Source organism: Vulpes vulpes, chromosome 3, assembly GCF_048418805.1.
Source record: "Vulpes vulpes isolate BD-2025 chromosome 3, VulVul3, whole genome shotgun sequence".
In the NCBI taxonomy this organism is placed as follows: domain Eukaryota; kingdom Metazoa; phylum Chordata; class Mammalia; order Carnivora; family Canidae; genus Vulpes; species Vulpes vulpes.
Window position 1 is genome coordinate 57,251,543 of NC_132782.1, and position 11,786 is coordinate 57,263,328.

The following is an 11,786-nucleotide window of genomic DNA, read 5'->3' on the forward strand; positions in this document are numbered from 1 at the left end:
TTTCACCTTCATTTGTTGTCTGCCTCCTTCACATTTTTTTTTTCTGCTTTGTCTCTATTCTTATTTGATTCTAGCCTATCCTTGTAATTTTGTTAATTTGGGCCATTATAGCCAGGGGTCAAAGCATCCAAAGAATCAGGAATGGCAAACAGAAAGAATAGGTAGATTACCCCAGATTATTATCCATTTTCCTCTTTTTCAAGGGGAGCAGCAGCGGGGAGGGAGAGAAGCAGACTCCCCGCTGTGCAGGGAGCCCGACATGGGGCTCCATCCCAGGACCCTGAGATCATGACCTAAGCTGAAGGCACCACCCACTTTCCTTGTAAGCAAACATTTACCAAAAAAAAATCATAAGCCAGGGATTCCTGATTGGGAGAGATTGATAAGTGGAGGAAAATTCTATCAAATATAGCTTGCAATTTTTTTTAAAGATATTATTTATTTATTCATTAGAGACATAGAGAGAGAGGCAAAGACACAGGCAGAGGGAGAAGCAGGCTCCATGCGGGGAGCCCAATGCGGGACTTGATGCCGAAACTCCGGGATCATGCCCTGGGCTGAAGGCAGGCACTAAACCACTGAGCCACCCAGTGATCCCCAGCTTACAATCTTATTCATGGTTTTCTTTCTTATATTGTTTATTTTTTAATACAGTTTTCTTTTTTCACTTTTTAAAAAAAGATTCTATTTATTCATGAGAGAGACACAGAGAGAGGCAGAGACATAGGCAGAGGGAGAAGCAGGCTCCATGCAGGGATGTGGGACTTGATTCTGTGACTCCAGGATCACCATGTGGGCTGAAGACAGACGCTCAACCGCCTACATTGTTTAAAGAGGATAAACATTACATTGTTACATTGTAATTGTTTACAATGTTTAAACAATTTTTACATTGTTTAAAGAGGATAATTGAGGAGGCACCTGAGTGGCTCAGTGACTCTTGATCTCACCTTGGTCTTAATCTCAGGGTCCTGAGTTCAAGCCAGGCCTTGAGCTCCCTGCTGGACCTGGAGTCTGCATTAAAAAAAAAAAAAAAATAGGAAATAGGAGAATTGATGTTTTTATTTTGGAGAAAACAGTGAGTAATGGTTTTAACTGCTTTTCCTGAAAAAGGTTTTCTCGTTTTTCTGTATTTGCCAGAAGTGCCACTCACTGTTTTTAACAGGAAGTTTATGAAATTTGGCAACAGCACTCTAACCACTGCTTATCCAGAGGATGGTCTGGCTTTCCCTGGAAGGATTTCATCTCTTTCCATTTTCTCAGAAGTGAGGGGGTCGAGAGGGCACACAGCAGCTTCAAGAGAGCTTTAAGAGCCTCTAAGACGTTTCAAGTGTTAAGACATTCCTGTTCCCTCCTTACAACAGGAGATGTTGAGGGAAGTCTGGGCTGTGACCCGGTTTACCAGCGAGGGCTAGCCTTCGGAGAGATGCCGTGTCTCTCCATCTCCAGCAGGCCCTGCAACAGGTTCCTCCAGCAGGAATCAACCATCTCCGTCTCCAACTCCTGTTTCTAGCTCCACCTCAGGGGTATCTCAGAGGTCCTGTATGACATCGCACCCAGCCATGACCATCTGGGAGAATGACTAAAGGAAGGTTACTGGTCTAGTGTGTGGAAATTTCTCCCACAGCACATGGGGAAAGAAGGGGAATTAAAATCAAGAAGAGAGGAATAAGGCAGTTCACTTAGGGGCGGGAGGCGGCCCTGGGCCCTTGGCATCCCCCGGAGCGGCCTTGGGGTCCAGGGGTGCGCAGCTTACTGCAGGGCGCTGCTGGGCACTCTCTGGGGTCCGCGGCAGGTGCTGGGCGCTCCCAGGAAGCGCTGCGGGCCGCCCCTGCGAGCCTCCCCTGCAGGCTGTGCTTGCCCCTTGCCCTTAGCGCACCTGCTGCTTGCGGGTCCTGCAGGTTTAGGCCCCCATTTTTATCTTCTGTGGAGGGTGGAGCATCCTGAATTCACCCCTCCCTCTGCAACCCACCTAGAGAGAATAGAAACCTTCACGAATGCCCACCTGGAGAGAACCTAGCCATTGTTAATTTTGATATATTTCCCTCACATGCATATTTTACAAACCGGAGCATACAGAGAACCCGGTTTGGAATCCTTTGTTACCTGTGCATCATAAGCATTTCTCTGTGCAAAGGTGCAAAGTGTCATTATTATGGCTGCTATCATGAATATGCTATCAACAGTATATAATAATATACTTATTGTGTTGTTGAGAATTTTTATTGTTTCTAGGTTTTCACAAATGTGTTGTGATTAAAGAATTATGTGTGAATTTCAAAACACATTGATTAGCGAATGTGTATAAATGTGTGTCTGAATTTTGGTTTTGCCTCATTAACTGTTTAAAATGGTTATGATTTATTCTGCAGTACTGATTCTTAATTTTTAAGAAAAAAATGGAAACAGGAAATACATGAAGATGGTTTAAGTTTTTCTTTTAAATATTATAGAAACATATGAAATGAAAAAGTAGAGTTAAAATAGGGACTAGACGGGACCCCTGGGTGGCTCAGTGGTTTAGCGCCTGCCTTAGGCCCAGGTCGTGATCCTGGAGTCCCGGGATCGAGTCCCACATCAGGCTGCCTGCATGGAGCCTGCTTCTCCCTCTGCCTGTGTCTCTGCCTCTGTGTGTGTGTGTGTCTCTCATGAATGAATAAAAATTTTTTAAAAATCTTAAAAAAAATAGGGACTAGAATTTTCCTTCCTCATTATCTAATGGGGGGAGGGGCGAGGAAGAATGTTTAAAATCACCAGTAGCAGTGGAGATACAATCTATTGCGATTACCTTTTAAAACTGGTGAACAAAAAAGAAACAAGATTCAGAAGAACAGTTGAGTGGACAGCAGAGCTGGGCTCTGGGCATCTGCTTCCCCCCACCACACTCACCAGGAAGCCATATGGTGAGAGAAAAAAGAAATCTTATGAACGCTTACTACCATTCCTAAAAAAACGGGAGGGAAATAGACGGTCATTTTATCTCTTCTCATCTAGGAGTAGTGAAAATGGGTACTGTGAAGAGGCAGAGTCAACACAGAGACTGATGGAAGTGAACTGGGGAGCCAACCCCAAATCACAGGCTACCCCCAGGCTATAGCTAATTCTCAAGGTACAAAAAAGAAGATAGAATCCAAATAGGTTGCTCAATGGGAAACATTAACCGATCTCAGACATAATGGGCAGAAAGGCCCTAATTTACCCAAATGATATTGAAGGAAATGCAGTGTCATGGATAAGATGCTTAAGAGTGAGCAAGATGAGGGTTGCGAGCAAGATCTTGGGTTTGTCATTTCAAGCCCCATGTTGGGTGTAGAGATTACTTAAAAATAAAAAAAACTTAAAAAAAAAAAGAATAAGCAAGATGAAAACAAGCTCTATGACCTCTATGCAAAATTACTGCAGCAAAATAAATAAAAATAATATGATTAGATCAAAATATGGCTATAGAGTTTTAGTTTTGCAAAATGAAAAATGTTCTGAAAATGGATAGTGGTTGCACAAAAATGTGAATGTATTTATTGAAGTGTATACTTAAAATAGTTGAAATGGTAATTTTTAAGTCTCTCTTACCACAATTAAAGGAGAGTTAGAAAGGAACATGGTTGACAAAATGCAAAGAAAACATAACTTTAGGAATGGAGAGAAATCCCTGACAATAGTTTTTTGCTGAGTATCAGTTAATAAGAGTGTGAATTCCATATAACGAGAAATCATGGATGAAGTGTTATAATGAAAGAGTGAGGTGAATGGGAGATTTCACTCCTACAAGTGAACACTTTGAGTATCAAAGCAACACCTAATAATAAATAGAAATAGTAAGAGGCAGAAGCAGTAGAGCTGAAATATAAATTATTTTCATAGAGAAAATAACTGAAATCAGCAGTTAATGGAGATAAAAATTAAAATTATGAAATTATAGGGCAGGTGCTAGGTATGGAAGATATTCAGATCATCTAAAGTAAGGATAATTGGTGCCTCTGAAATAGAGAGTTAAAAATAGAAGAAAGATAAACTTGATGGTTTCAGAAATTTTCCTTAAGATAAATTACTGAAGTTTGTCCCAGGAAAAAAAGAGCATAGTGTGTCCCAGGGGAAAAAAAAGAAACTGACACAGAAAGTTTAGCATTGAGATACATCCAAACTAAGCTATAGAACATTAAAGATAATTCCTTAGACATATGAATTCTCTCTCCTCCTCAAAAGAGTGTATCACCTATAAAGGGGAAAGTTAAAGTTGCCCTCAGATTTATTTACAATAATTTAAAGCAAATAAACAATAAACCAATGTCTACAAAACCCTAAGGGAAAGAAAGTGTGACCCCAAAATATTATTTATTAAGATAGTAGACAGATATCTTCAAACATGAAATAATTCAAAGGATACAACACCAATGAGCTCTTCTTAAAAAAAAAATGCTTGACAATGAAATTTGGTAAGATCAGAGAGAAGCCACATTATAAAGAAGGATATAAACAAGTATCTCTCAGGAATAGAGAAGCCACAGTAAAAAAAAAGGGGGGGATTTAATCTATTTAAGTAGTTAAATATAAAAAGCATGAAACAACTATGGGTCTGTAAATCCATAAGGTCACACCTTCTTGTATATGAAATATCTACATGGTTATTCATTATAGCATTATTTATAATAGCAAAAAATAAAAAAAATGAAATGTTCATCAGTCTGGGACAGATACATCCCATAAAAGAATACAGTTATAAGAAAGAATGAGAACATACATATTTATATATGTGTAGGGAAGTTACTCAAAATATATCATTGGGGAACCTGGGTGCCTCAGTCAGGATAAGCATCAAACTCTTTGTTTCAGCCCCGGTCATGATCTCAGGATGATGATTGAGTCCCACCTCTAACTCCATTCTCAGTGCAGTCTGCTCAAGATTCTCTCTCCTTCTTCCTCTGCCTCTCCCTCAAGCCCTGCCATCATTTGCATTCTCTCTATCTTTCTCTCAAATAAATAAAGTGATTATGACAGGGGGAATTAAAAAGATGGGGCAATGCTGAAAGTGGAACATCTCAACCTACAACATTTTGAATTATTTTGACTTTGAATTGCCAATGTGTTATATATTTGAAACAAACTTTTTAAACTATAGGAATGGCAGTTATCAAATAGAATTGAAATAATGTAAACTCAAACAATGATTTAAAAAAATAATATGTTCAAAATTTGAGTTGGGAAGAAAAGAGCTAGAAGGGAATCTGCTAGTGCTAATCTTTCAAAACACTATCAATAGATCTTGTCTAAATTGAAAACACAGTTTAGAAAATCCATGTCTGTCATTTACTTCATAACCCTCTTAATGCATTTCATAATCCTTTAGTGTGTATTTATAATCTCTTATTTGAACCTTACAGGGATCTTTCATGATCTTCGTAACTCTTATCTTGTGACAAAGATACATTTATTTGAAGTTTGGTAATTGTCCCAGTTTTCCTTTAGCTTTTTTTCTTCAATGAAATGAAGTTAAATTAAAATCAACAAATTTGGTTAAATAGCACTTGCATGATTCTATTTTAATAAAAGTACTTGTATTTATTATTCTACCCATCTGTCCTTATAGCTGTAAAGAGAGACATCTGAAGTCATATTTGTCCATGACTTAGCAAGGATAATTTCTGGATGGGTGCTTTTCAGGTGATTGGTTTTGTAAAGGGTTCAGGCGAGGGCAGCCCAAAATGTACCACCACAGCATACTGATTATTTTGAATTGAAGCTACTTGAGAAACAACATTCATAGATCCTCCTCTGTCGCCCTAAAAGCAGGAAATAAATCTCCCATATGAAAGCTATCCTCTCAAAAAAAAAAAAAAAAAAAAAAAAAAAAAGCTATCCTCTCTGTAGTAAAGTAAAAAGACTTATCACTAGAGAAAGGAGATTTAAAGGCAATAAAGCTATAGAAACAAAACCCCTTACCTTTTGCTAATCTGCTATCTTAGTCCAAATTCCACTTAAACTTCCCTACTAATTGAAGCTCTCAAACATGTTTCCTTTATTCTGTCAATTCCTCATAAACCTATTATCTATTTGTCTAAAATGTATCAAAACTGTCTTTCTTGGTTATTTCTTTGGGTATCAATTTTAATATCAACCTTCTGTGCACACATAATAAAACTTAGATGTTTTTTCCTATTAATAGTAATTTTTAAACCAGTTGGAAGAATCTTGGAAGAGATTTCTTCCTCTCCTATAGTTTTTGCAGCTTTGTGAGCTTTCGTAGATCATCTTAATTACTTATAGTGAGAAAATACTATTTTAAAAGATAGTGATGTTTCTTTAAGCATACACATAAACACACGCATGTGCACACACACACACACACTCTCATGTATGTACAGAGGAAGCAAATGCCTTCAAGGTTGGCAGTGATTCATTCAAGTGGAAGGACTGTGGTGACTAGATAATTCTTTTCTTTCTTTCTTTTTTTTTTTTTTTGAAGATTTTATTTATTTATTCATGAAAGACACACAGAGGCAGAGACATAGGCAGACGGAGAAGCAGGCTCCACACAGGGAGCTTGATGTGGGACTTGATCCTCGGACTCCAGGATCATGCTCTGGGCCAAAGGCTGAGCACCAAACCGCTGAGCCACCCAGGCGCCCTAGATAATTATTTTCTTTGTGTACTTTTCTGCATTTAAAAAACATTTATGCAATGTGACATTAAATAGTGTAAAACTATATGGTAAGTAGAAATTGCTCTCCACTCCCACCTACCCCTGCCCAGCATCTTGCATATCTTTTCGTTTCAGGCACACATGCACATTTGTTTGGGCTCATGCAAAGCAGCACAGATCTTAGGGAACTTCCACATCAGCATGCTGAGATCTAGCATATTCTTTGTAGTGGCTCCATTATATTCTGTTGTACAGATATGCCATTTTACAGTTTTGGTGGATATGTAGATTGTCCACTTTGTTCTCTTGAACTGAGATTATTGTAACATTTCTTTGTGTACTTAAATGAATATATCTTTAGTATAAGTTCCTAGTGGTGGAATTATGTTAGTGTATATGTTTTACATTTTGTTTTGACATTTTTGTATTTTTTTCCAAATCATTTTAATCAAATTAAACTCTTAATTTGTTGATGTTCTTTTTTAAATCTCAGAAACATATTTACTGATATATATATATCATATTGATATGTATGTATGTATCATATATATATACATATATATCATATATGTATTTAACAAGGGCACCTGAGTGGCTCAGTCAGTTGAATGTCCAACTTGATTTTGGCTCAGGTCATGATCTTGGGGTCGTGGGATTGAGCCCCATGTGAGGCTCCACACTCAGCAGGGAGTTTGCTTGAGATTCTCTTTCCCTCTGCCCCTCTGCCCCTCATGTGTGTCTGCTCTGTCTCTCTAAAATAAATAAATAAATCTTTAAAAAAAGGTATATGTGACAAAATTGTGTACTCCAAAAGGGCTTATCATGAAAAGCAACCTTCCCCTGTCCTTCCTCTAAGAGACAAAGTACTTTTAACTAATTTTTATAATTTCTTATGATAACTATCTCAATAATTCTTGTTTAAAAAGTTAAAAAGCTTTCTTATTTCTTAATTTATTAGCTTTAAACTGCTTGTTATGGCAGATGATTTCATACTCTTACACCATTCCCTTTATGGTTATATCACTGTTTTTTGTTAAATTAATAATGTATATATTGTTAAAATTATATAAATATTGTCCACTGCCACATCAAATAGTGTAGGAAAAACACAGTTCCTGTCTTGTACAGATGTGTCATTTTCTGGAGTCTCTATCATTCCCTCCCCCCTGGTCCTTCCTGATTCTTTTTTCTCTGACCTCAGGTGAGAATTAATCCTTGATTTGTTTTAATATTGGTTTAAGCAAGGATCTCATGGATATAGTCTCTTATCTGTCCTTTTTCTTTTTTCTTATAAGATACTATTCAAATATTTGAAATTTTGATTAAAATTTTCTTTGCATTTGGTTTAAAACTAAGGTGACATGCAGTTTTACCTTACAAATCCTTGCCCTCACCATGTTTTTCTTCCATCCCACTCTCCCCTTAGCCACCTATAAATACTTTTATTGGTTTATCATGCATTCTTATCCTTCCAGGTTTTATGTAAATGCAAATATATCTTCATTTCTTCTTTATTTATGAAAAAAACATTGTAGTACTATATTCATTTTTTCTTTCTGTTGATTTTTTCTTTTCTTTTTTTTATTCAAGTTGACATGGTGTTTTATTAGTTTCTGGTGTACAACATAGTGATTTAGCCTCTCTATACGTAACGCTAAGCTCACCACAAATGTAACTACATCTGTCACCATACAGTGCTATTATAATATCATTGACTCTATTTCCTATGCTGTGCCTTTCATCCCTGTGACTTATTCATTCCATACCTGGAAGTCTGTATCTTCCACTCTTCACCTATTTTAACCCATTTCCTTTGACCCCTTCCCTCTGGCAACCATCAGTTCTCTGTATTTGTAGGTCTGATTCTGCTTTTTTGTTTGTTTATTCATTTGTTTTTTTAGATTCCACATATGAGTGGAGATCATATGGTATTTGTCTTTTTCAATCTGACTTATTTCGCTGAGTGTAATACCTTCTAGGTCCATCCATGTTGTTGCAAATGTCAAGATCTCATCCTTTTTATGGCTACATAATATTCCATTATGTGTGTATACCACATCTTCTTTATTCATTCATCTGTTGACTTTTACCTATCCTTGAATAAGATATAGATATAGTTCTCTACTTATTTGTATTCAATCACATTCCCTTTTTTCCTCAGGCGTCTCCATCTTTCCCCAGGTGAGGCTGTTTACATTTTAAATGAATTGAATAAGTACTCTCTTAACGAAATAAAAAGAAAGTTTGACAAATTTATAAAGTTTCATTTCTAAGTTCTCATAAATAATTAGGTACTTTTCTAATATTTTTAGCTCATTAAAAGCAATAGAAAAGAACGTTAAGTGTAGCAAAAATGTTTTATATTTTTGAAAACACAGATAAATATCACATGTTTTCCAGATATCACGTGTACTCTAGTGGCAGTCTGTTTTATGTAAGCACATTCTACTTGCAGAGGAAAAATTGCAAGCAAATAATATATAACGCTGTTGAAAGATTAAGTAAGATAACCTTACTTGCTTACTTTATGAATGAGGAAATTGCAAGGTTCAGTACTCATCGCAGTTCACACAGTTAGTGGTGGGATTAAAAGTCAAGCCCGGGGGGATCCCTGGGTGGTGCAGCAGTTTAGCGCCTGCCTTTGGCCCAGGGCACGATCCTGGAGACCCGGGATCGAATCCCACGTTGGGCTCCCGGTGCATGGACCCTGCTTCTCCCTCTGCCTGTGTCTCTGCCCCCCTCTCTCTCTCTCTCTCTGTGTGACTATCATAAAAAAAAAAAAAAAAAAAAAGTCAAGCCTGGTTGTGTGTCAACTATACTTCAATTTAAAAAAAAGTCAGTCTTGGGTTTGACTCCAAAGTTCATAGCCTTCCCACTCTTTCTGGTCTTTCCTCACCAAACCTTACCCACTATACCATATTTTTTTCTCTCTCTCTTAGTGGACGAGTGTTCATCTGACTACACAGTTGTGCTACCTGTGATTGGGGCCATTGTACTTGGTCTCTGTGCTGTGGGTTTGATTGTTTATGGAATCCACCTAAGACGCGAATCATCTGGATACCAGAGAATCTAATTGGTGCCCCGGGGAAAAGAAAATAATGGAGTTTAGAGAATTCTTTCATCGGTTCCAGGATCTTGGGTACTTCCCTTACCATTAGTCCTTCTAACAATGTAAACCACCATCTTTCACAAAACCCATTTCTGATTTAAGCACCAAATCAATTTCTGCATATTTTTTGTTCATTTTATGAAAGATCTAGTGAGTTGCTTCAGAGTATTTTCCAATTTGCTTCAAAATATTTTAGCCATTCTAAGTCAACATTTGAGATATGTTAAATTAACGTAAAGTATGCAAAGTGGTATATGCTTCCAAATTATAAACCACAATGTTAATTGTAATAAATGCTACCCGTGCACATTGGGGATTTTACTTTACCTTTCATCTTTCCCATTATAAAACTGCCTCTGCTTTATCTATAAAATGGACTTCTAATGCTTTTACTATCCATGTTTCATATGATATACATATGTCTGATGATCTACTTGCCTCCTTTTCCACTTTTTTTTAAAAAAGTCATCAAAATGCCCACCACATCACAAGTTTTGTAGGTTCGATGTGACACCAAAAAGAGGAACAAATCAACTTATACTTTTAGTGTTGATGATTCCTCCCACTGAATCACTAGAGACTAAGAATTAGGTGGCTGTGGACAACAGAATTCACTAATAAGCGAAAAACAATAGCCCTTTGTTTTTGAACACATGTATGCCAGACACTAGGCTGAGTTGAGGTACATCCCATTTAATTCTCACAATTTACAGATGAGTAAACTCAAACTTAAGGAAAATAATCACTTCAATGTTACCCAGGTAACAAGTGGCAGACCCAGAATTTAACTACCGGTTGATCTGGTACCAAAGTCCCTAGACTGTTCATTACACCAAATTGGTTACAAGAACAAAAACACCGAGTGCTGCCTAAGGCCTCTCACTAGCACATGCTCCTTTTTCCCAGCAAAAATGAATTTCTCCAGAATCATGAGACATTAGGAGACATAAAAGGAGGGGTTGATTGATAATGAAATAGCCGATCTTCAGTAAAGTTCTCTACTTCCTTGAAGGAGACCTCGGGGCTCTCTGTAAAACAAGAGTTTCTCATTTTTATGGGATTGTGCAGCTATGGCTCTAAAGATAAAGAAATGGAGTAAACTTCTCAAGTCATTTTTTTATTTCTTAAAATAGAAAAATCTTCTAATCACCAAGCAACTTTTCTTTTTTGAATGTAGATCCCCCCCTCCCTTGTGGTAACTTGTTCCTTATGCATGTTAGAGCCACATTTTCTATTACGATTCACTTCATTCTATAGAGCAACCTGCCAAGAATTATACCCCTGATTGTTTTTACAACTAAAGGAAGGAACTACGTATACTAACAGAGAAAACCACAGACTTCTAGAATTCTTTAGGAAAGGAATAATTCAGGTCATCCTAGAGTTCATATTGACTTTCCTGACTTGTTCTCTTATGTGTCAATAGGGTTGGCAAGGTCCTTGGTTTAGTCTTAATACTGAATTGTATTAAAAGTTTTTGTAATAAAAACTTATTTTGGGGACACTTGGGTAGCTCAGCGGTTAAGCATTTGCGTTTGGCTCTGGGCGTTAGCCCAGGGTCCCGGGATTGAGTCCCACATTGGGCTTCCTGCACGGAGCCTGCTTCTCCCTCTGCTTATGTCTCTGCCTCTCTGTCTCTCTGTAGGTCTTTGATGAATAAATAAATAAAACCTTAAAAAACTTATTTTGGAGGTGAATTTATGTCATTTATGTCTTATAATTCAGTTTTAGTGCTATACAATTTTTTGTTTACCATTGTCGTGGAGGTTGTTGCTTGAATCAGTAAGTTAAATCATCTTTCTACAGTTGATTTTGTTTTAGTCTCTACTGCCACCTTATTGCTAGGTAGAAAGATCTACTTGAGAGAATCTGAAGTTTTGAGAAGTAAACCACATTAAAGTTATAAATTAAATCTCTCAACTCTTTAATCAGACTGACTAGATTACTGGTTTACTTAAGTGCTGCCACAATTTATCCATCCATTTATTCATTCATTCAACCAACACTGGTTAAGGACTTACTAGAGGCCAGACATCTGAC

At 37.2% G+C, this 11,786-nt stretch overlaps 1 protein-coding gene across 4 annotated transcripts in view; it reads left to right on the forward strand.

Moving 5' to 3' along the window:
* The window catches only part of LAMP3 (lysosomal associated membrane protein 3), a 36,147-nt gene extending 24,717 nt beyond the window's left edge, over positions 1-11,430 (forward strand). For 2 of the 4 annotated variants that reach the window (XM_026007184.2, XM_072752593.1), the window contains one exon: positions 9,577-11,430. In XM_026007184.2, the coding sequence (XP_025862969.1) occupies positions 9,577-9,710 (134 nt within the window). In that variant the 3' untranslated portion in view covers positions 9,711-11,430. Of the gene's footprint in view, positions 1-1,140; positions 3,156-9,576 lie in introns of those variants that run through there. The other 2 variants (XM_072752591.1, XM_072752592.1) reach the window with 1 other exon arrangement.
* The last annotated feature ends 356 nt before the right edge of the window (positions 11,431-11,786 follow it).